The 24,443-nt window shown below is 54.0% G+C and overlaps 1 protein-coding gene across 1 annotated transcript; it reads left to right on the top strand.

Moving 5' to 3' along the window:
- The first annotated feature begins 760 nt into the window (after window positions 1-760).
- LOC132536490 (basic proline-rich protein-like) lies at window positions 761-23,232 on the top strand. Its single transcript, XM_060184424.1, has 6 exons — window positions 761-797; window positions 3,219-3,248; window positions 3,336-3,495; window positions 15,420-15,659; window positions 21,638-22,777; window positions 22,827-23,232. Exons 1-6 carry the CDS (start codon window positions 761-763, stop codon window positions 23,230-23,232), a joined length of 2,013 nt encoding a protein of 670 aa, XP_060040407.1.
- Window positions 23,233-24,443: the final 1,211 nt, after the last annotated feature.

Genomic DNA, 24,443 nt, shown 5'->3' with positions numbered 1-24,443 from the left:
CAAAGAGTTAAAACTTGCCTGCCAGTGTGTCTGACACAGATAGGCTGAGCTTCAAGGGAGACTATTGGGAGCTGGGGAGACAGCACACTGGTTCTAAGAAGAAGACTCTCGCGAGTCGGGCGGTAGCCAGCGGGTTAAGTGCACGTGGTGCGAAGCACAAGGACCGGCAAGGATCCCGGTTCCAGCCCCCGGCTCCCCACCTGCAGGGGGGTGTTTCACAGGCGGTGAAGCAGGTCTGCAGGAGTCTGTCTTTGTCTTCCCCCTCTGTCTTCCCCTCCTCACTCCATTTCTCTCTGTCCTATCCAAGAACGCCAACATCAATAACAACAATAACTACAACAACAATTAAAAAAAACAAGGGCAACAAAAGGGAAAATAAATAAAAATTTTAAAAAAGTAAAAAAAAAAAGAAAGAAATGATCCAAGGGGGCTGGGTGGTGGCACACCCGGTTAAGTGCCCACAGTACTATGCTTAAGGACTCATGGGTTCATGACTTAAGGGTTCAAGCCCCTACTCCCCACCGGAAGCAGGGACACTTGAGAAGCAGTAACACAAGTTTGTAGGTGTCTCTTTCTCTCCCTCCCCTTTCAATTTCACTTGTCCTGATGAATGAAAAATGTAAAAAGAAAAGACAAAATAAAATGGCCACCGGGAGCAGTAGGTTTGGCTCTGAGCCCCAGAAATAACCCAGGAGGAAGAAAAAAAAGGAAGAAAGATTCAAGTAAGTTATCACAAATGCCAATTTCACAGAAGACTATCATGGAGGACATAAACAGGAGTGGAGATTTCCACAAAGGTGAGACTGGGGGAGCCGGGCGGTAGCGCAGCGGGCTAAGCGCAGGTGCAAATCACAAGGACCGGCGTAAGGATCCTGGTTCAAGCCCCTGGCTCCCCACCTGCAGGGGAGTCGCTTCACAGGCGGTGAAGCAGGTCAGCAGGTGTCTGTCTTTCTCTCTCCCTCTCTGTCTTCCCCTTCTCTCTCCATTTCTCTCTGTCCTATCCAACAACAACGACATCAATAACAACAATAATAACTACAGAATCTCCTGATCTCACCACCAGGACACACCCCAGCTTGATGGCTGCCCTTGTCTACGAGCCCGTCCCTCCCGTCAGTAAGACCCTCGCAGAACGCACCCACCATGCAGGCGACAGGCAGGGACGTGACCGGGTGAGGGCACTCGCCCTTGGTGCAGGCAGAGAGCCCCCTGAATAATGCAGGAGCTGCTCCCCACTGCGAGATGAGTCGTTAATCCCACTGAGCCGCAGCGAGGTTCTGCAACATTTATAAACCAGAAGCAAAGACAGGGGTGAGAAGCTGCGGGGCGTCAGAGCCGGCAAAGACGGGGGGGGGGGGGGGGGGGGGCATGGAAGGAAGGAAGGAGCCTGAAAGGCCCTGGGTCAGTGGGTCTGTCCCTGCCAGGGTGGACGACACCCACAGAGCCCCGCCCAGACTGCAGGAGCTCACTGGAAGCCCAGAAGCCGGGCTTTCTCCCGGCTACGCTGGCCACCTGCGGGTGGGTGCAAGTGTGGAGACGGGGTGGCAGGTGGCAGGGCCCCACTGCAGCTGGGGTCTAATCCCATAGTCTGCACCCAGCTGGAGGACTACATTTCCCAGACTCCTTTGATTTGTGTGGCCGGCCACATGACCACCTTCTGACCAATGAGAGGCCAACAGACCAGGGCCCTGGGAGAGAGGGCTTGTTTCAGAGGGGCTGACCTGGGTGGGGGGAGCTCGGCTGGCACAGCCCTGGAGGGCACGCTGCGGCAGCCCGAGCCGGCACCGGCATGCCGGGTACCCCCGTTCATTGGGGGGTGCAGAGGATTCATGGCTAACCCAGGGAGCATCGCCCAAGACCTCTGTCCTATCAAATAATAAAATTTAAACTATAAAAAACACAACTTGCATGCACAAGGCTCGAGGTTCAGTCCCCAGCCCTGCACAGAAACAAGAGAGGCGGGGAGGCCGGAGGGATGGTGCAGTGGTGAGAGCTTGATGCAGAAAGCCCTGCCCTCCCTGGGCAGACGCCCTCCCCCCTGTGTCCTGGAGCCTCCCCTCTCCAGAGCCCTGCCCCACTAGGGACAGACAGACACAGGCTGGGGGTGTGGATCCACCTGCCAACACCCATGTCCAGTGGAGAAGCAATGACAGAAGCCAGACCTCCCACCTTCTGCTCCCCATAGAGAATTTGGGTCCAGACTCCCAGACGGGGAGAAACGTCAGGGGAAGATGCCCAGAGGGCTCTGAATTCCAACTCCATCAGGACCCGGAGACAGAAGAGGGGAAAAGGGAGGGACATTTGGATGTAGTGACAGGTGTAGGTGTGACTTGGGAAGGAAGAGAAGAGGGGACCTTAACAGCAACAACAACAAAAAGACAACTGTGTCCAAATACAGACAGAGCTGTAGAAATAACAGTGAAGCCACATCTGCAGCCCTGGGGAGCTGCTGGAGCTCCAGTGGAGGGAGTGGGGACACGAGCTCTGGCGGTGGGGACGGCGTGGAGCTGTGCCCGTCAGCTCATAATTTTGCAAGAAAATATTCAATCACTAATAAAATTGAAATAGTGGATTGAGTGGCGGTACACCAGGTTAAGTGCACATAGTGAGGACCCATGCAAGGATCCAGGTTTGAGCCCCAGCTCCCCACCTGCAGGGGGAAGCTTCATGTGCGGTGAAGCAGGGCTGCAGGTGTCTCTCTGTCTCTCTCTCTATCTCTCCCTCTTCTCTCAATTCTCTCTGTCCCATCCAATAAAATGGGGAAATGGCCGCCAGGAACAGTGGATTCACAGTGCCCTGGAGGCAAAAGAGAAAATAAATAATAATAATAATAATTTAATTAAAATATTTTTAAAAGCTCTGAGTTTGATCCCCAGCACTGCATTATGCCAGAAGAATGCTCTTCTTTTTTCTTATTTATTTTTTTATTTTTTTAACCAGAGCATTGCTCAGCTCTGGTTTATGGTGGTGCAGGGGATTGAACCTGGGACTTGACGGAGTCTCAGGCATGAAAGTCTGTTTGCATAACCATTAGGCTGTCCACCCCACCCGTGGATGCTCTTATTTTTTTTTCATCCTCTCTCTCTCTCTCTCCCCCTGCTTCTGTCTCCATCTAATAGTCATAATAACAATAATAATAACAAGTCTTTTAAGAATGCAGAGGGCAGCTGCTCTGAGCTAGAGCCAGGCCCTTTAACATGCTCGTCTTTGCCAATCAGGGTCCCAGAGCTCGGCCAAGCTGCGGAGCGGTCCGCACTCCACACAGAAAGAATCGATTTCTTGATTAAAATCTGACAGCTTAATTAATGAGTCCTTAATGGCTCAGCCTTAATTAGACTCTCGTCGCCGCTTCAGCGTCTGCACGAGGCCCACGTGGCTGTGCCCATGTGTCCTCATCATCCGAGAGCCCATCTTGACCTCCAAGTTCAGGAGGCTCCGTGACCGGCAGCCCCGCCAGGGCCCAGCACAGGAGGATGCCGGCGCAGAAGCAGAATGGTGCTCTGACCTCTCTCTCTCTCTCTCTCTCTCTCTCTCTCTCTCTCCATCCCCTGGGAGTCCTGCCTTCCCCAGAAGGGACCAGAGAGATGGGGGACCAGGGACTGGGGTGTCTCTCTCTCTCTCTCTCTCTCTCCCTCCCTCTCTCCACACTTCTCTTCCTCTCCCTCTCTCTCTCCCTTTTTCCCTCTCTCCCTCTCCTTTTCCTCTCCCTCTCTCTCTTCCTCACCCTCTCCATTGCTATTTCTCCCTCTCCCTCTCTCTCTCTCCCTTTCTCCCTCTCCCTCTCTCTCTTCCTCTCCCTTTCTTTGTCCCTCTCCCTCTATGTCTTCCTCTCTGTCTCTCTCCCTCTCTCCCTTTCTCTTTCTCTCTCTCTCTCCCTTTCTTTTTCTCCCTCTCCTCCCTCTCCCTCTCTCTCCCTTCCTTTTTTTCCCTCTCTCTCCCTCTCTTTCCCTCTCCCTCTCTCCCCTTCCCTCTCTCTCTCCCCCTTTCTCTTTCTCCTTCTCTCCCTCTCCTTCTCCCTCTCTCTCCCTCTCTCACTCCCTTTCTCTTTCTCTTTCTCCCTCTCTCTCTTCCTCTCCCCCTCTCTTCTCTCTCAATAAACAGATCAGCTTTAAAGCAAAACACAAAGTCTTGTGAGGGGGAAGATGGTTCAGTGGGCCGCACACACCTCACTGGGCGTGAGGCCCTGGCGCCACACGTGGACATGGCGGGGGGGGGGGGGTCCGTAGATGTGGTCTCTCCCCCCCCCCCCTCACTCTGTCTCTAAACTTACAGAGTAAAAACCTAAGCCCAGGAGCTGCTAAGGGACCCTGTGTTTGCGTGAGATGCCGGGTCCGTTCCCAGCATTGTGTCCGAACAAAGGAAAAGAAAAATAAAGGCTCTTTGCAACCAGCTGGAAGGTCTGCTGCCCGGCTCACGGCCCTCCCCGCTGGGGCGGGTGGGCGGCCACCCAGGGCCTGGTGCTTCCTACCACCTGGAACTCAGAAATTGGGTTGTGACTGGAGAAATTCTGTTTTTAAAACTCTTTTAAAATATTTTTTATATTTATTTATTCCCTTGTGTTTCCCTTGTTTTATTGTTGTTGATGTTGTTGTTGGACAGGACAGAAAGAAATGGAGAGAGGAGGGGAAGACAGAGGGGGAGAGAAAGACAGACACCTGCAGACCTGCTTCACCGCCTGTGAAGCGACTCCCCTGCAGGTGGGGAGCCGGGGGCTCAAACCGGGATCCTTATGCCGGTCCTTGAGCTTAGCACCATGTGCACTTAACTCGCTGTGCTACCGTCCAACTCCTTAAAAATATTTTTTAAATGTATTTAGTATTGGGTAGAGACAGAAATTGAGAGGGTGGTGGCACCCAGGTTCAAACCTCCATTCCCCTCTCTATCTCCCCCTCCTGTCTCAATCTCTCTGAGTCTCTATTCAACAATAAATAAATAGAATACTTAAAAAGAGAAAGGATGGGAAAGAGAGAATTGAAATAGACCATACCATGCACACACACGCACACGCACACGCACACGCACACGCACGCGCACGCGCACGCACACACACACGCGCACACACACATATACGCACACACACACATGCACGCGCACACACACACACATACACACACGCGCACACGCACACACGCACACGTACACACACACACACGCACACGCACACACACACCCCAGGTAATGTCTTCTCATCTGTGCATTTTATTTCGTCTTATGGAATGAGAAACTGAGAGGAAAAGGGGTAGATACAGAGGAAGCGACAGACACCTGCAGCCCTGCTTCACAGCTTGTGAATCTGCCCCTGTGGGTGGGGCTGGGGGCTTGAACTGGGAGTTTAAATTTGCATTTTCTGGGGCATTCTGCTGGGCAGTCAGGCTGGTGGGGGTCCTGCCATGCTGCCTCCCCTCCTGGGCCCACTTCATATTCCCAACAAAGACAGGGAGGCTCATGCCTCCTTCCCCCCCTTTCCTTTCCCCGGCCGGGAAGCTCAATGAGCAGAGCAGGAAGCAAACAGGCTGCTGGGAAGGGCAGGGCAGGAGAGGCCCCCAGGATGGCCGTGCCCACGCTGTGCCCTGTGGCCCAGCTCCCAGGCCCCGTCACCCAGCTGTCAGCAGGAGCCTCTACCCAGCCCCACGGCCACTTCCAGCCATGGCCCTCCACCCCAGGACTCATCTTCAAAAGCTTCAAAAGCTTTTTTTTTTTTTTTTTTTTTGCGGGATTTTCCCCATTACTTTCCCAGCATGGACCTGCCGGCACTCAGCTAAGGCTTTAAAAACTCCATTAACTTGGCCTGGAGAGAGGCTCACAGATCTGTGTGTCCTGGCGCTGGCCTTGGAAATGTCGGGTGCTGAGAGGCTGTGGGGGAAGGGGATTCTGGGGGTGCAGGCTGGGCAGCCCTGCGGGCGACTGTGGACAGGCCTGAAACAGGCAAAATGGAGCCGCCTTCTGACCCAGCAATTCCACTCTCGGGCACTTATCCAGTGGACACTCAAACACTGGTTAGAAGGGACGCACGCACACCCGTGTTCACAGCTGCTTATTCACAACAGCCAGAGCGTGGAAGCAGGGGGCTTGTTAAAGTGTGCAAGGACCCGGGTTCAAGCCCCCAGTCCCCACCTGCAGGGGGGAAGTCTCACGAGTGGTGGAGCAGGGCTGCAGGGATCTCTCTGTCTCTCTCCCTCTCTGTCTCCCCCTTTCCCCCTTGATTGATCTGTCTCTTAAATAAATAACATTTTAAAAATTAAAGAAAAAAGCAGAAGCAGCCTAAATGCCTAGAGACAGATGACTGGTTAAAGAAGTTTTGGGAGGGCATGTCGGGCGGTAGCGCAGCGGGTTAAGCGCAGGTGGGCAGGAAACGCAAGGACAGGTGTGAGGATCCCGGTTCGAGCCCCCGGCTCCCCACCTGCAGGGGAGTCGCTTCACAGGTCTGCAGGTGTCTGTCTGTCTCTCCCCCTCTGTCTCCCCTCCTCTCTCTATTTCTGCCTGTCTTATCCAACAACAACGACATCAATAACAACAACAATAATAACCACAACAATAAAAAAAGGGCAACAAAAGGGAAAATAAATAAAAAATGTATTTTTTTTAAAAAAAGAAGGTATGGGAAGACCAGGCGGTGGTGCACCTGGTTAAGTGCTCACATTACAGTGAGCAAGGACCTGGGTTCGAGCCCCCGTCCCCACCTGCAGGGGGAAAGCTTTGCAAGAGATGGAGCAGGGCTGCAGGTGTCTCTCTGTCTCTTCCCCTCTCAATTTCTGGCTGTCTCTATCCAGTACACAAAATATAATCTAATTTTTTAATATTTAAAAAGAAAATAAGTTATGAACTGTACACTCCACGGAATACTACCCTGTGACCAGGCCAGGCACCCTCCCTGTACACGGGTCCTGAGAAGCAGCGGCGGGCAGCTGGGGGCAGCCGGCCCAGCACTCACGGGAGAGGGAGGTGCTGTTTGCTGAGTCTTGCTACGTGCCCAGACGCGGCTCTGTCTCTGACTCCCTGTAGGAGGGTCACCCTGGGACGGAGAGAAGCTGCGGGGCAGTGAGACAGAAGGCCTTAATTGTCACCCCTCAGTCACGGCAGCAGGAATGAGCTCGGCCTCACCATGCCAGCCCCGAGTCCCCCGCCCAGCTCTGACTCAGATCCGGGGCTCAGCCAGGGGGACGTGGGCCTGGGGCGGGCTGGCTGGGGAGCTCTGAGGGGCAGCCCCCTGGCGCACGGGCAGCCTGTCCAGGGAGCGTCACTCTTGGAAGCTCCTTTCAGAAAGGCCTCTGGCACCCTCCTCGCCCCCGCCAGTGGCTGCCAAGAGCCAAGTCAGGAACTCAGCGGTGGAAAGCCTCGTCCGCCCGCCCGCCCGCCCGCCCATGGGCCTCCAGAGACTCGGTGCCGGCAGCCTTTCTGCTCTCGCCACTAAAACGCCAACCGCCGGCCAGCCGGTCGCTCCAAGCAGGGAGAGCAATTCAGCCCAGAAGACAGATGTCACATGCCTGCCTGGGTTTCCTGGCCCCACACCTGGAGGTGACGACCAGAAAATACCTGAGGGCCCTGACCCATGTCTCAAGAGTCACCTGCTGAACTGGAGGAAGCACGGGCCAGAGGGAAAGGCTGAGGGCCATGCCAGGCACTGCAGACAGAGTGCCACCACCTCCTCCAGGCAGTCCTCCCCACTGCCCAAACCCACATCGGGACTTGGCGCTGTGTCTACAGAGAATGACTGTGACGTTTATGCCCACGGCACCACGCCATCTCTTCCTGGGCTGGGAGTGGAGAATCTCCCCAACTCTCTACAGCAGGACAAGCCTTCTCTGGAGAAGAATGTTTGGGGTCATTTGGCTCTGCCTCTGCTTCAGTGTGTGTTCCCTAAGACCACTCGGGGCTGGGGAGACAGCATGGTGGTTCTGCAAAAGACTCTCATCCTGACACTACAAGGCCCCAGGTTCAATCTCCAGCACCACCATCAGCCAGAGCTGAGCAGGGCTCTGGGGAAAAAAATAACAATAATATTAATAATAATACTAATAATAATGGCAGGGCTAGACAGCATGATGGTTCTGCAAAGAGACTCTCCTGCCTGAGGCACTGAGATCCCAGGTTCAGTCCCCAGCTCCATCAAGCAGAGCTGAGCAGGGCTCTTTCTTTGTCTTTCTCTCTACAGCTCCTTCATGAAGAACCAATCAATCCGGGCGCCGGGCAGTAGCGCAGCGGGTTAAGCGCACGTGGCACGAAGCACAAGGACCAGCGTAAGGATCCCGGTTCGAGCCCCCGGTTCCCCACCTGCAGGGGAGCCGCTTCACAGGCGGTGAAGCAGGTCTGCAGGTGTCTGTCTTTCTCTCCCCCTCTCTGTCTTCCCCTCCTCTCTCCCTTTCTCTCTGTCCTACCCAACAACAACAACAGCAATAACAACAATAATAATAACAACAATCATAAACAACAACAAGGGCAACAAAAGGAAAAAAATGGCCTCCAGGAGCAGTGAGTTCCTAGTGCAGGCACCGAGCCCCAGTGATAGCCCTGGAGGCAAATAATAATAATAATAATAATAATAATAATAATAAGGGTTAGTGCAAGACTCAGGTTAGAGGCTGGGTCCCACCACACTGAAGGGAGTTTTGGTGCTGTGTGTCTGCCTCTCCTGTCTCTGTGTCTGTCTCTGACACACGTGCACCCCTGGTCTCTCAAGGAAGGAAGCCCCAATAGCGGGGATGCTGGGCTCTCCCTCGTGGGAGATGCCACAGAAGAGGGTTTGACTCCGGCTGATTCTTACCCTTGAATGGCCCTTTTTTTCCCCTCCAATATTTTGAACAAGAATCATCAGTTGTTGAATCAAATCTGAATTTCATCAGCTTAGAAATATGAATAATTCAGGTTTTTTTTTGAGGCTGGAAGGAGGGGAGACGGGCAGAGCTGGCGCTACCTGCAGCAGCGTCTCAGCTCCCAGAGCGGCGCCCGGCCCTCCTCACAGCTGCCCCTCCCACACCTGAGACCCCGCTCCTCCCGCGCGGCCTGGCCTGGTGGAAGCGAGGGCGGCCTGAGGGCGCCCCAATTACTGCAGCACGGTCGGTGTGTGGAGTGGGAGAAGGGCCCATGAGTAGGAAGGGAGAAGAGAAAGTGGGCTGGGGGATGAGTCTGTGTGCCAGTGAGCCAGTGGCGGTGAGCGTGTGAAGAGGAGGAGGAAGGAATAGATGGAGACATGGAGGGTGGAGGGATGGAGGGATGGAGAGGTGGAGGGATAGAGGAGGGAGGGAGGGGTGGATGGAGGGATGAAGGGATGGATGGAGGATGGATGGATGGATGGATGGATGGATAAATTAGTTGGGTTGTGTGCCTCACAAGCAGTGAAGCAGGGCTGTAGGTGTCTCTCTTTCTCTCTCCCTCTCTAGCTCCCCCTCCTCTCTTAATTTCTCTCTGCCCTATCCAATAAAAACATTAGGGGAAAAAAACCACACATATACATACACACAAAGAAAAAAATGGCCACTGGAAGCAGTGGTGGCACTGAGCCCCAGCGACAACCCTGGTGGCAATTTAATTAATTAAAGTACATTTGAAAAATTGGAGTTGAAAAACAAGATCAGAAAAGAAAACACAAGTTGAACCTGAAATGGAATTGGCGTATTGCACCAAAGTAAAAGACTCTGGGGAGGGTGGGTGGGTGGGGAGAATACAGGTCCATGAAAGATGATGAATGACATAGTGGGGATGTATTGTTAAATGGGAATCTGGGGAATGTTATGCATGTACAAACTATTGTATTTACTGTTGAATGTAAAGCATTAATTCCCCAATAAAGAAAAAAAGAATCTAACCCCTCTAGACAGTGTTTAATCATTAGAAGAAACTGTAAATTCCTTCTTCAGCCACTTAGTTGTCTAAAAAACTAGGATATATTTTTAAAAAATATTTATAAAATGGAAACACTGACTAGACCATAAGATAAGAGGGGACAATTCAGGAAACGGTTGGTAGAGCAGTGGGTTAAACACACGTGGCGCAAAGCGCAAGGATGGACGTAAGGATGCTGGTAAAAAAAAAAAAAGAAAGAAAGAAAGAAAGAAAAATTGGGCTGGTCCCCACCTGCAAGGGAAAAGCTTCACAAGTGATGGAACAAAGCTGCAGGTGTCTCTCTGTCTCTCTCCCTCTCTAGCTCCCCGTCCTCTCTCAATTTCCTTCTGTCTCTATCCAATAATAAATAAATAAATAAATAAATAAATAAAATTGAGAAGTGGTTCAATGGTATTGAGTATGAAGACCTAAGTCCTCCTTGGTACTATAGACAGATGATAGAAGACAGACAGATTTTAAAAAAAAAATTTTTTTAAGGGGGGGGAAGATGGGAGGGAGGGAGAAATGGGTGGAGGGGTGAGACTGAAACCCAGCAGTTAGCTGGGTGACAGAGGGTTTCGTCCTGCTGCTTTGCCCTCTATAAAGAATAAATAGGGGGAGTGGGCAGTAGCGCAGCGGGTTAAGCACACATGGCGCAAAGTACAAGGACCAGCAGAAGGATCCCAGTTCGAGCCCCCGGCTCCCCACCTGCAGGGGAGTCGCTTCACAGGCGGTGAAGCAGGTCTGCAGGTGTCTGTCTTTCTCTCCCTCTCTCTGTCTTCCCCTCCTCTCTCCATCTCTCTCTGTCCTATCCAACAACAGTGACAGTAATAACAACAATAACAATAATGGCCTCCAGGGGCAGAGAATTTCTAGTGCAGTCACCGAGCCCCAGAGATAACCCTGGAGGCAAAAATAAATGTGTAATAGCTGAGGCCAGCTCGGCCACTATTCTAGGAGGACGTTTCGGGGCCCTGGCGTTCGACCTGAAGGCTCCCAGATCCAGCCAGTGCCGGCTCCCCTCCCCTCCCCGGCTGCCATCCTAGGGGTGGGTGGGCGTTGAGTCTACAGACCCCCAGCGGCCGCTGTCCCCACCCAGCCTCCCCCAGCTGGTGACCGGAGACCAGCCGTGGCCAGGCACGCCTCCACCCCAGGGCCAGAGCCCCCACCCGCCAGGCAGGTGAATGCCAAGGAGCACCTGCCGGGAGCAGGAGGACGGCCGCCTGCAAGTCCTGGGCGTTGTGATGCTGCCGCCTAGTGGGCTCAGCCGGCACTGCTGTGCAGCCTCCCTGCATCTGGGCCTGGGGTGGGGGTGCTGTGTGTAGCCGGCTCCCTCCCACCCTCCCTCTGAGCCCCCTGCACCCTGACACTCCCCACCCACCCCCCCCAAAAGCAGCCGCGTGTTCAGGCAAAGCTTCTGCAGGCCACAGTCACTGCACCTTAGGGTGCGGCCCTCAGGGAAGAGGAGGGTGGGGGTCCCCAGAGCTGGAGGGTGCGGGTCCCCTCTCCCCGGACCCCCCTGCCTGCACCTGGCACTGTGAGGTGGGGAGAAGCCTGGGGGTCTCCAGGGAGCAGCTGAAGTGAGAGCAGGTGGGGGCCAGGGGCTTGAACCAGGGTCCTTGCGCCTGTGGTATGTGTGCTTGACCAGGTGCGTCGCCGCCTGGCCCCTGACAGGTGAATGTTTTTAAAGAGTGTTGGGCCGGCAAAGAACCTGGGGGTGAAGTGCTTTGCACTGAGTGAGGCCTGAGTTCAAGCCTGGATTCCAATGCGCTGAAGGAGACTTGGATACTGCAGAGTCTCTCTCTCTCTCCCTCTCCCTTCCTCCCATTCTGTGTGTATGTCTCTCTCTACCTGAAAAAGTCATCCCAGAGCTGTGAAAGACTGGCCACAACAATAGTAGATAGATAGATAGATAGATAGATAGATAGGAAAGAATTTAGGGGGGTCTAGCGGTAGCGCAGCGGGTTAAGCGCACATGGCATGAAGCGCAAGGACCTGCACAGGATCCTGGTTCGAGCCTCTGGCTCCCCACCTGCAGGGGGCTTGTCTTCCTATCCTCTCTCTATTTCTCTCCGTCCTGTACAGCAATAACAATAATAACAATAAGGGCAACAAAAATGGAAAAAATATCCTCCAGGAGCAGTGGATTCATAGTGCAGGCACCAAGCCTCAGTTATAACCCTGGAGGCAAAAGAAAAGAAAAGACAAGAAAGAAGAGGAAATAATACCAGCTAAAGCAAAAGGTGGCTCAAGAAACTTGTGGTGAAATAAAAAGAAGAAGAACACGCCAGCCCCAAAGAAAGGGACCCACACTCCCCCGTCGGGCACTCACCTCGGCAGGCCTGGCATTTGGAGAAGGTGAGTGAGGCAGACATGTATTTTCCCTTCTGCTCTTCACCCGAAGGCGGGCGTCCCTGCTGCATGAGGTGGCGTTTCCTGGGCCCAGGTCAAGTGGGGAGGGTCCCTGCAGAAATGCTGGTCAGGGTCCTCTCCCTGCACCGTGAACAGGGGTCCCTGGCCTGCAGGCCCTGCAGAGCAAGGAGCCGCCTGGCCCAGACTCATCTGAGGGGCTCCCGGGCTCCGGGGATCTAAGACCTTGCGTCTGCTGGGGCCAGGAGGCCTCTCGGCCCTTCCTGGGAGCCCTTCTCCAGAAACGGCTCCCCCGCAGCCCTGCCCGCACCCCGTGCCTTCGGCTGCCCGGATCAGCCCCAAAACGCAAGAGCCTGAGGGGGCTTCTGGGAACACGGCGGCCAGGCCCGGGCCTCCCCAGACTGTTGCAGGTGGCGCCTAGGACTCGGCTCCGAGCCTCCTCCTGTGCTCACTCGGCGGTGGGCAGGGGCAGGGGCCTTGTCCCCAGGTGACCTCTGCGTCCCGGGTGCGTGACAGAGGGGGCTGGTAGTACATAGGACTTGCATGTCCACGGCCTTGCGTCTGATCCCCAGCCCTGCGTGTGCCAGAGTGATGCTCTGGTCCTCTCTCACCAAATAGCTTCAGCTAGAGAGACAACAGGGAGGGCCATGGGGGCTGGGCAGTGGCCACCCGATCACGTGCACAGAGTGGGAAGCATAAAGACCCGGGATTTCAAGCCCCCGCTCCCCACCTCACCTGCAAGGGGGAGGCTTCACGGGTGGTGAAGCAGGGCTGCAGATGTTTCTCTCTGTCTCTCTCCCTCTCTGTCTCCCCCTCCCTTTCAATTTCTCTCTGTGTCTACCTAATAAATACAATAAAAGACTCGTGTTTAAAAAAAGAAAATTATTCCCAGGGAGATTTTGTGGTCTCTTAATGCTCCTACCACTGAAGCCCAGAAGAAAGTGCTTCCCATTCAGAGTCTCACGGACAGAGAATTTGCTGAAGACAAGCCGGTCACTAAAGACAGGTGACGAAAGTCCTCAGAAGCAAAGGGGACGACAAAGCCGCAGAAAGCTATAGGATAAGGACTCGGACCCCATCTGCCCTCAGACCCTCAAACACTTTACCTGTTGAATATTTCATTTATTTATTTGGGATAAAGACAGAGGGAAATTTAGAGGGCAGGGGAGATACACACACACACACGCACGCACGCACGCACGCACACACACACACACACACACGCACCTGCAGCCCTGCTCCACCACTCGTGAAGCTTTCCCCCAGCAGGCGGGAACTAGGGGCTTGAACCCGGGTCTTGTGCTCTGTAGTGTGTGCAGTTAACCAGGTGCGCCATCGCCCAGCCCTACCACCCCCCCAACTCTTTATTTTGCAGATTTGCCATCAGATAAAGAAGTCAAAGTCGGGGGAGTCGGGCGGTAGCGCAGCGGGTTAAGCGCACGTGGCACAAAGCGCAGGGACCGGCATAAGGATCCTGGTTCAAGCCCCCGACTCCCCACCTGCAGGGGAGTCGCTTCACAGGCAGTGAAGCAGGTCTGCAGGTGTCTGTCTTTCTCTCCCCCCTGTCTTCCCCTCCTCTCTCCATTTCTCTCTGTCCTATCCAACAACAACGACATCAATAACAACAATAATAACTACAACAATAAAAAAACAAGGACAACAAAAAGGAAAAGAAAGGAAGAAAGAAAGGAAGAAAGAGGGAGGGAGGAAGGAAGGAAGGAAGGAAGGAAGGAAGGAAGGCGAAGTCGTCAAAGTCAGATGACATTGAACACCTAAATTCATGCAGAGCAAGCAGTCACTAGCACTCTGCCATGTTGGCTTCCCTGGGCTGGGCTCTTCCTGACCTTTTTTTTTTCAATATTTCATTTATTTATCAATGAGAAAGATAAGAGAGAGAGAGAGAAAGAACCAGACATCACTCTGGTACATGTGCTGCCGGGGATCGAACTCAGGACCTCATGCCTGACAGTCTAGAGCCTTAGCCACTGCGCCACCTCCTGGACCACCCTGAATTCTTTTTTTTTTTTTTTTAAGATTTTATTTAGTTATTCATGAAAGGGGTGGGAGGAGAAAGAGGCAGAGACCCCGCGCCTCCCTCTGGTGCACGTGCTGCCGGGCACCAACGTCGGGACCTCTTGTTTAGAGACCCACACTCATCCACTGTCCACCGCCCGGGCCGCTGCTGAATTCTTTAAAAAGTTCTGTGGCACCGGGTGGTCGTCCATCCTGAGTACTCCAGCACAGACCTCCCCAGGACAATCATGTCTCCTGACGTCATCACCTGGCAAGCCGTGCAGTGACCCTGCCTTCCGAGTCTGCATCAAAATTCAAGTCTCCCTAAAACACCCGTGTTACCTGCACAGAGACTTCGCTTTTTAGAAGCCAGAGTCATGTGCTGTGCTCGCTTGCCGTATCTCTGGTTTCCTTAGACTTAGGACAGGCCCATGCCTGTCGCCATCACTACTGTTCATTTCTATTTATTTTTTATTTATTCATTTATCTCTTAGATAGAGACAGAGAGAAACTGAGGAGGGGAGAGAGAGAGGGAGAGACACCCGCAGCCCTGTGAAGCTTCCCCCCTGCAGGTGCGTGCTCAACCAGGTGTGCCACCACCTGGCCATTGTATTACTATTATTATTATTATTATTGTTATGGTTACTGTTAGCAGCAGCACACAACTCAGCTCTGGCTTAAGGTGGTGCCAGGCATTGAACCTGGGACTTCAGGGCCCCAGGTATGAAGGCTTTTGCAGAACCATTATGCTGTCTCCCCACCCCTCCCTGCTTGGTTTTAATTTATGTGTCTTGGGTGCTTCTGCAGAAATCTAGGTTAGTTGTCAAGTAAAAAAAAAAAAAAAAAAAAAACTTTTTGAAAGGGCACAGTTCTTTTTTAACTTTATCTCTTTTATAAAAAGTAATTAACTTATCTTTTATGACAGAGAGAAAAAAGGAGAGAGAGAGAGAGATCAGAGTCCTGCTCGGCTCCGGCCTGTGGCAGTGCCAAGGCCTTCAGGTGTGACGCCCTCTGCCCTGCCTCCGAGCTGCCCGCCTCCAGGGACTCGGCTCTCAGAGGCTTTGCCACGAGTTCTCTCTGCCACCTGCAAGGTTCACCCCCCTCCGCCGCGGTTCTGAGAGCTCGGTGAGGCCCTCCACACAGCCGGTGGGTCCTGCGGCTTCTATGAAGACAGACGGCACACAGGCACCTGACTCCCCTCTGTCTCCCTCACCCAGGACGCCCCACGAGATTCCGCCAGGGCCTCCACCCGGCCAGGAGGAGACGTGTGCCGGGGTCTGGCGGCGTCCACACAGTTTGACACGTTTGGAAAGTGACCTTCCTGCTGCTTCATTAATCCAGGTAGACGGCTCAGGACAGGTGCCAGCCCTGCCCTTCAGCTCTGCTGTCTGCGCCTGCGATGACTCGGCTCCTGCCGCCATCGCTTCCATCCCGCGGCTTCCTGCACGGCGACAACAGTGGGCCTGCAGGCTGTGTGACTGAAGAAAGGTCACTCACACACACTCACACTCATTCACACTCACACTTTCACACTCACACACTCTCACTCATTCACACACACTCAGTCACACTCACTATCTCACACACTCATTCACACTCACACTTTCACACTCACACACTCTCACTCATTCACACTCACTCAGTCACACTCACTATCTCACACACTCATTCACACTCACACTTTCACACTCACACACTCTCACTCATTCACACTCACACTTTCACACTCACACACTCTCACTCATTCACACTCACTCAGTCACACTCACTATCTCACACACTCATTCACACTCACACTTTCACACTCACACACTCTCACTCATTCACACTCACTCAGTCACACTCACTATCTCACACACTCATTCACACTCACACTTTCACACTCACACACTCTCACTCATTCACACTCACACTTTCACACTCACACACTCTCACTCATTCACACTCACACTTTCACACTCACACACTCTCACTCATTCACACACACTCAGTCACACTCACTATCTCACACACTCATACACATACACACTCATTTACACTCACATACTATCTCACTCACACACACACACTATCTCACACACTCACTCATTCACACACACACTCATTCACATACACTCATTCACACTCACACTCACACTCATTCACACACACTCACACTCATTCACACACACTCACACTCATTCACACACACTCATTCACACTCACTATCTCACACACTCATACACATACACACTCATTTACACTCACATACTATCTCACTCACACACACACACTATCTCACACACTCACTCATTCACACACACACTCATTCACATACACTCACACTCATTCACACACACTCACACTCATTCACACTCACACTCATTCACACACACTCACACTCATTCACACACACTCTCACTCATTCACACACACTCATTCACACTCACTATCTCACACACTCATACACATACACACTCATTTACACTAACATACTATCTCACTCACACACACACACTATCTCACACACTCACTCATTCACACACACACTCATTCACATACACTCATTCACATTCACACTCATTCACACACACTCACACTCATTCACACACACACTCATTCACATACACTCATTCACATTCACACTCATTCACACACACTCACACTCATTCACACACACTCATTCACACACTCACACTCATTCACACACACTCACACTCATTCACACACTCATTCACACACACATTCACACACACTCACACTCATTCACACACACTCATTCATACACACATTCACACACACTCACACTCATTCACACACTCACACTCATTCACACACACTCTCACTCATTCACACACACTCATTCACACTCACTATCTCACACACTCATACACATACACACTCATTTACACTCACATACTATCTCACTCACACACACACACTATCTCACACACTCACTCATTCACACACACACTCATTCACATACACTCATTCACACTCACACTCATTCACACACACTCACACTCATTCACACACACTCACACTCATTCACATACACACTCATTCACACACTCACACTCATTCACACACACTCACACTCATTCACACACTCATTCACACACACATTCACACACACTCACACTCATTCACACACACTCATACACACATTCACACACACTCACACTCATTCACACACACTCACACTCATTCACACACACTCACACTCATTCACACACACATTCACACACACTCACACTCATTCACACACACTCATTCATACACACATTCACACACACTCACACTCATTCACACACACTCACACTCATTCACACACTCATTCACATACACACTCTTTCACACACACACACACACACTCATTCACACACACACTCTTTCACACTCACACTCATTCACACACACTCACACTCACACACACATTCACACCTGATCAAAGCATCTCCCAACAAGGAGGTTCACATCACTTCCACCGTTTGGGATACACAAAACCTCCATCTTTTTCCTTTCCTTTTTTGAAACATTTTTAATCAATTTTTTCTTTCTTTCTTTATTGGATAGAGACAGTCATAAATCAGAGGGAAGGGGGAGATAGAGAGACAGAGACATCTTCAGCTCTGCTTCACCGCTTACAAAGCTGCTTTCCCCCTGTAGGTGGGGACCGTAGGCTCGAACCCGGGTCCTTGTGCACTGCAACAGGTGCGCTCCACCAGGTGTGCCACCGCCCGGCCCCACTTAAACTTGTTAAGATTTATTTTTTATTGATTTTGCAAGAGGGTCAGGCTAGCGTACCCTCCAGCACACAAGGCAGGGGGTCGGGCCAGGAGCCTCGGGCGTGCAAGCCCTGTGCTCTGCCAGCCGCCACGCCATGCCTTCCATCCTTACCCACCTCGGCAACTGGCCTGCAAAGACCACTGATCACTTCTCGTGAGAAGTCAGCACCATGTTTGACAGTCAGCCGTCAAAATCAATGTGCTGGACATATTTGTAAACAAAACGTGGGTTCCTGTGGAACGTTGTACTCCGGCCCATTCTGCCTTATTTATTTGTTTATCTATCTATCTATTTGAAAGGAGAAAGAGGAGAGAGAGACAACCAGATCACCACTCTGGCACATGCGATGTCGGGGATTGAACTCAGAACCTCATGCTTGAGAGTCCAGCACTTTATCTATTGTGCCGGCTCCCAGGCCATTCATCCCATTTGAAGGGAAGGCTGGCAAGAGTCAAAGGGACGTGATGGAGCCCCCGGCCCTCACCTGCAGGGGCAGCTTCCTGAGTGGTGAAGCAGGGCTGCAGGTGTCTCTCTGTCTCTCTCCCTCTCTACCTCTCCCTCCCCTCTCAATTTCTCTCTGTCTCTATCCCATAATAAATAAAAAGATTTTTTAAGAGTGGAAATGGGGGGTCGAGCAGTAGCTCAGTTAGTTAAGCGCACATGGCGCAAAGCGCAAGGACCGGCTGAAGGATCCTGGTTTGAGCCCCCGGCTCCCCACCTGCAGGGGAGTCCCTTCACAGGCGGTGAAGCAGGTCTGCAGGTGTCTGTCTTTCTCTCCCTCTCTGTCTTCCCCTCCTCTCTCCATTTCTCTCTGTCCTATCCAACAATGACATCAATAATAACAATAATAACTACAACAACGATAAAAAAACAAGAGCAACAAAAAGGGAAGGAAGGAAGGAAGGAAGGAAGGGAGGGAGGAAGGGAGAGAGGGAGGGAGGGAGAGCGGGAATGATGATTAGAGAGATAGCTCGCTTTAGTGCACAGGACTTGCATGCTGGAGGCCCCAGGTTCCGTCCCCAGCACCACCACCTCAGGGAAGATGTCTGACACCTGGTAAGCCCGCTCTGAACTCCTTGCGGCGGGATCTGCCCTTCAGGGCCACTCACACCAGGAGGGAGACTTCCTGATGCAGCTCCTGCCCTGCACACACCAGTCGGGTCGGGGGAGGTGGGGGCTGACTCAGCTGGTAGGGAGCTGTCTTTCACTCCTGAGGTTTCCCGTTAATGCGTGTACCTGCGTGGCGCTCAGGCTCCTCTCTCTCTCTCTCTCTCTCTGGGCTGGGCAGTAGTGCACCCAGTAAAGTACACACACCACCACGTGCAAAGACCCAGGTTCAAGTCCCTGGTCCCCACCTGCAGGGGGGAAGCTTTGTAAGTGGTGAAGCAGGGCTGCGGGTGTCTGTCTTTACCCCCTCTGTCTCCCCCTCCCTCTTTGTCTTTTTTTCTTAGCATCTTTGCTTTATTTACTGGATAGAGACAGCCAGAAATCCAGAGGGGAAGAGGTGACAGAGAGGGAGAGACCGAGAGACGCCTGCAGCCCTGCTTCACCACTCGCAAAGCTTTCCCCTGCAGGTGAGAACTGGGGGCTCGAACCTGGGTCCTTGTGCACTGTGACATGTGCGCTCAACCAGGTGCGCCACCACCCAGCCCCCTTCCCCGTCTTTATCAAATAAAAGAGAAAGAGAGGAAGAGAAAGAGAGTCATCGCCTCTAAGATGCTTGTTGGATTTAACAGCTTCTCCAGACTTAAAAAATAAAACATGGCATGAAAATGCACAGGCTCCCTCTCTCTCACGCACACACTCACATGCACACACACACGCACACACATGCACACTCTCACACTCATACACACACACACTCACACACACACACACACTCACATACACACACACACTCTCACACACACACTCATACACACACACTCACACACACACACTCTCACACACACACTCACACACACAAACACTCACACACACACACTCATACACACACGCACACACTCTCACACACGCACACGCATGCGCACATACACACACATACACACGCACACACACACACTCACACACGCGCACGCGGGCTCTCAGATGTGCAGACTCAGAAGCAGCTGCCTGCAGCTCCCGCCCAGCTGGCCTTGTCCCCCTCAAGTGTCCCCCTCAGGCTCCTCAGTTTGGGCTCAGGAAACTGGTTTTGTTTCCAGGGGGCCGCCTCCCTTCTGGCTCTGAAGCCTGCGATTCTTCTCTCTCCTCTCGCTCTCTGGCCCGCCGCACCTTTGTCCTAGCAACACAAGGCGCTTCTGCATTTCAAACACCCTCCTCCCTGCACACCCCCAGCGGGCTGCAGGGCCTCCAGGACCCGCTGCAAACGCCCGGCTGGGAGTCCCCGGGTGGGGTGCGGCTGGCCCTTCTGTCACAGAGCAGAGGTGATACACGCAGAGCCGTGCTCACACAGCACCACACAGGCTGCCCCGAGAGGGAGAGGAGCCACATCTCACCAAGGTCGGCTCCCTCGCCCAAGGTCACACCCCACGCGGAGCTCAGCAGAGCTGGGGGGACGTGCCCTCTCCACACCCAGGGACTCTTCAGAGCCAGAGCCGGAGAGGAGACACACAGGGAAAAATTCCATCCCTGCACAGGGGTTCTGCCAACAGACTCTCCTGCCTGAGGCCCCGAGGCCCAGGTTCCATCCCCAGCACCGCCAGCAGCCAGAGCTGAGCAGGGCTCTGGGTAAAAAATGAAGATGATGATAATGATAATAATAATAACAGTTTTGCAAACAGACTGTCCTGCCTGAGGCTCTGAGGCCCAGGTTCCACCCCCAGCACCACCAGCAGCCAACTCAGCAGGGTTCAGGTGAAAGAGTGTAAGAAAGAAAGAGAGAGAGAGAGAGAGAGAAAGGGGGGCAGGGGTAGATAGCATAATGGTTCTACAAAAAGACTCCCATTCTTGAGGCTCTGAGGTCCCTGGTTCAATCCCCTACACCACCATCAGCCAGAGCTGAGCAGGGCTCTGGGAGAGAGAGAGAGAGAGAGAGAGGAGGAGAGGGTTCTGGGAGGCATCTCTCCAGCCGCCTGCCTGAGTGCTGTGCAGGGACGTTCTGCTCTGCTTTCTGCTCCCTAAAGATGGCCTGGGGGCCCTGGAGGGAGCTGTGCTTAACCACTACGCTATCTACCCCCACTCCTCTTGCTCAGTAACAAAATCTTTTCATACCAATTAAATGAAAAAGGGCAGGGAGACAGCACAGGGTTCTGCCCAAGACTCTCTCGCCTCAGGCTCCATGGTCTCAGGCTCAATCTCCGCACCACCATCAGCCAGGGCTGAGCAGGGCTCTGGGATTTCTCTCTGAGTTTCTCTGCATCTGTCTCTCTTGTTAAAATCAATGAGAAAGGAATGATAATAATCAGCTGAATGAAGCTGAAGACCCATCAGCATCCTTGGAGGCCTCTCAGGTCCCTGCTGCAGCCTGGCGTCCAGAACCACCACACACGCCTGCAGCCAAAGGGGCTGGGGAGGCCCCCCGGGACCCCCACCCTACACCCAGCTCTGCAGACACAGAGCTTCTCCCTCAGAGCCCCTGCTGGCTGAATGGAGAAGGGCTGGGAACAAAGCTAGGACGCAAAGAGCTTGGGGACAGCCCCCATTACCAGCCCCCAGTACCTGCCCCAAGGCCCCAGTACCTGCCCCAAGGCCCCCAGTTCCTGCCCCCAGTACCTGCCCCAAGGCCCAGTTCCTGCCCAAGGCCCCAGTACCTGCCCCAAGGCCCCCAGTTCCTGCCCCAGTACCTGCCCCAAGGCCCCAGTACCTGCCCCAAGGCCCCCAGTACCTGCCCCAAGGCCAGTTCCTGCCCCCAGTACCAGCCCAAGGCCCCCCAGTACCTGCCCCAAGGCCCCCAGTACCAGCCCCAGTACCAGCCCCAAGGCCCCAGTACCAGCCCCAAGGCCCCCAGTACCTGGCCCCCAGCTCCTGCCCCAAGGCCCAGTTCCTGCCCCAAGGCCCCCAGTTCCTGCCCCAGTACCTGCCCCAAGGCCCCCAGTACCTGTCCCAAGGCCCAGTTCCTGTCCCAAGGCCCCAGTTCCTGCCCCAGTACTGCCCCAAGGCCCCCAGTACCTGCCCCAAGGCCCAGTTCCTGCCCAAGGCCCCCAGTACCAGCCCCCAGCTCCTGCCCCAAGGCCCCCAGTACCTGCCCCCAGTACCAGCCCCAAGGCCCCCAGTACCTGCCCCAAGGCCCCCAGTACCTGCCCCAAGGCCCAGTTCCTGCCCCAAGGCCCCCAGTACCAGCCCCCAGCTCCTGCCCCAAGGCCCCCAGTACCTGCCCCCAGTACCAGCCCCAAAGCCCCCAGTACCTGCCCCAAGGCCCCCAGTACCTGCCCCAAGGCCAGTTCCTGCCCCCAGTACCAGCCCAAGGCCCCAGTACCTGCCCCAAGGCCCCCAGTACCAGCCCCCAGTACCAGCCCCAAGGCCCCAGTAACAGCCCCAAGGCCCCCAGTACCTGGCCCCCAGCTCCTGCCCAAGGCCCAGTTCCTGCCCCAAGGCCCCAGTACCTGACCCCAAGGCCCCCAGTCCTGCCCCAAGGCCCCAGTACCAGCCCCCAGCTCCTGCCCCAAGGCCCCCAGTACCTGCCCCCAGTACCAGCCCCAAGGCCCCAGTACCTGCCCCAAGGCCCCCAGTACCTGCCCCAAGGCCCAGTTCCTGCCCCCAGTACCAGCCCCAAGGCCCCAGTACCTGCCCCCAGTACCAGCCCCAAGGCCCCCAGTACCTGCCCCAAGGCCCCCAGTACCAGCCCCCAGTACCAACCCCAAGGCCCCCAGTAACAGCCCCAAGGCCCCCAGTACCTGGCCCCCAGCTCCTGCCCCAAGGCCCAGTTCCTGCCCCAAGGCCCCCAGTACCAGCCCCAAGGCCCCCCAGTACCTGCCCCAGCTCCTGCCCCAAGGCCCCCCGCTCCTGCCCCAAGTCCCCCAGTACCTGCCCCAAGGCCCCAGTACCTGTCCCAAGGCCCCCAGTACCTTCTGCAAGGCCCCAGTTCCTGCCCCAAGGCCCCCAGTACCTGTCCCCAGCTCCTGCCCCAAGGCCCCCAGCTCCAGCCCCAAGTCCCCCAGTACCTGCCCCAAGGCCCCCAGTACCTGCCCCCAGTACCTGCCCCAAGGCCCCAGTTCCTGCCCCAAGGCCACAGGGCTCAGATCTCCACTGCTGCTCTGGGAGCCACAGGACACCAGCCTGGGGCCAGATCTAATACCCCGAGGAGGGGTGCAAACCACATGTTAAGACTGGATTTTTAATCTTAAGTTATTTTGTTAATATTATTTTATGCCTACACTACAAATCCACTGTTCCTGGAGGCTGTTTCTTTTCCCCCATTTTTGTTTTTGTTACCGATGTCATTGTTGTTGTTGGATAGACAAAGAGAAATGGAGAGAGGAGGGGAGACAGAAGTGGGGAGAGAAAGACAGACACCTGCAGACCTGCTTCACCGCCTGTGAACCTGCAGACCTGCTTCACCGCCTGTGAAGTGACTCCCCTGCGGGTGGGGAGCCGGGGGCTCGAACCAGGATCCTTTCTCGGGTCCTTGAGCTTTGCGCCACCTGCACTTAACCCGCTGCACCACCACCTGGCCCCAAATATTTATTTATTTTTAATTTTATTGGACATAGATAAATTGAGAGGGAGGGGAGGGGAAAGGGAGAGACACCTGCAGCCCTGCTTCACCACTTGTGAAGCTTCCCTCCTGCAGGTGGGGACCAGGGGCTTGAACCCGGGTCCTTGCGCACTGTAACCTGTGCACTCACCTGGGTGCACCACCTACTCCCCATTATTATTATTATTATTATTATTTTACTGTGGGGACAGTGCGGCCAGTACAGAGCAGGACTTGCTGCCCGAGGCCCCTCGTTCAGTCCCCATGAAGCGCTGGACGGTCTCTCAAACTCCCCCTCAGGTGAAACATCCTACTGCATAGGAAACAAACAGGATAAATCTTTTTTTTTCCCCAGAGCCCTGCTGGACCCTGGCTGATGGTGGTGCTGGGGATTGAACCTGGGACACTAGAGCCTCAGGCTGGAGTCTGTTTGCAGAACCGTGATGCTGTCTCCCCACCTGAGAATATTCTTCTCCTATTGCCACCAGGGTCATCACTGACTCGGTGCTGCACTGAGAACCCACAGTACCTGGCGGCTTATTTATTTATATTTATATCTTATAGAACTGAGAAACTGAGGGAGCGAGACAGAGATCTCCAGCTCATGAAACTTCCCCCCTGCAAGTGGGGAGCAGGGACTTGAACCCAGGTCCTTGCGCAGGGGACAAGTGCACTCAACCAGGAGCGCCAGCCGGCCGCCACCCCACTCCCCGTAAAATGCTGGGGTGCGGCTGACCTGTGCAGGTGCCCAGCCTCCTGGAACTCAGCCCTGGGGGCTTAGCAGTAATGGCTCCCTCCTTCCCTCCTCCTCCCCTTCCTCCTCCCTCCTCTCCCTCCTCCC

This window comes from Erinaceus europaeus, unplaced genomic scaffold, assembly GCF_950295315.1.
Source record: "Erinaceus europaeus unplaced genomic scaffold, mEriEur2.1 scaffold_417, whole genome shotgun sequence".
NCBI lineage: Eukaryota > Metazoa > Chordata > Mammalia > Eulipotyphla > Erinaceidae > Erinaceus > Erinaceus europaeus.
Note: the sequence above shows the minus strand (reverse complement) of the source record. Positions and strands in the feature narration are given on the sequence as shown.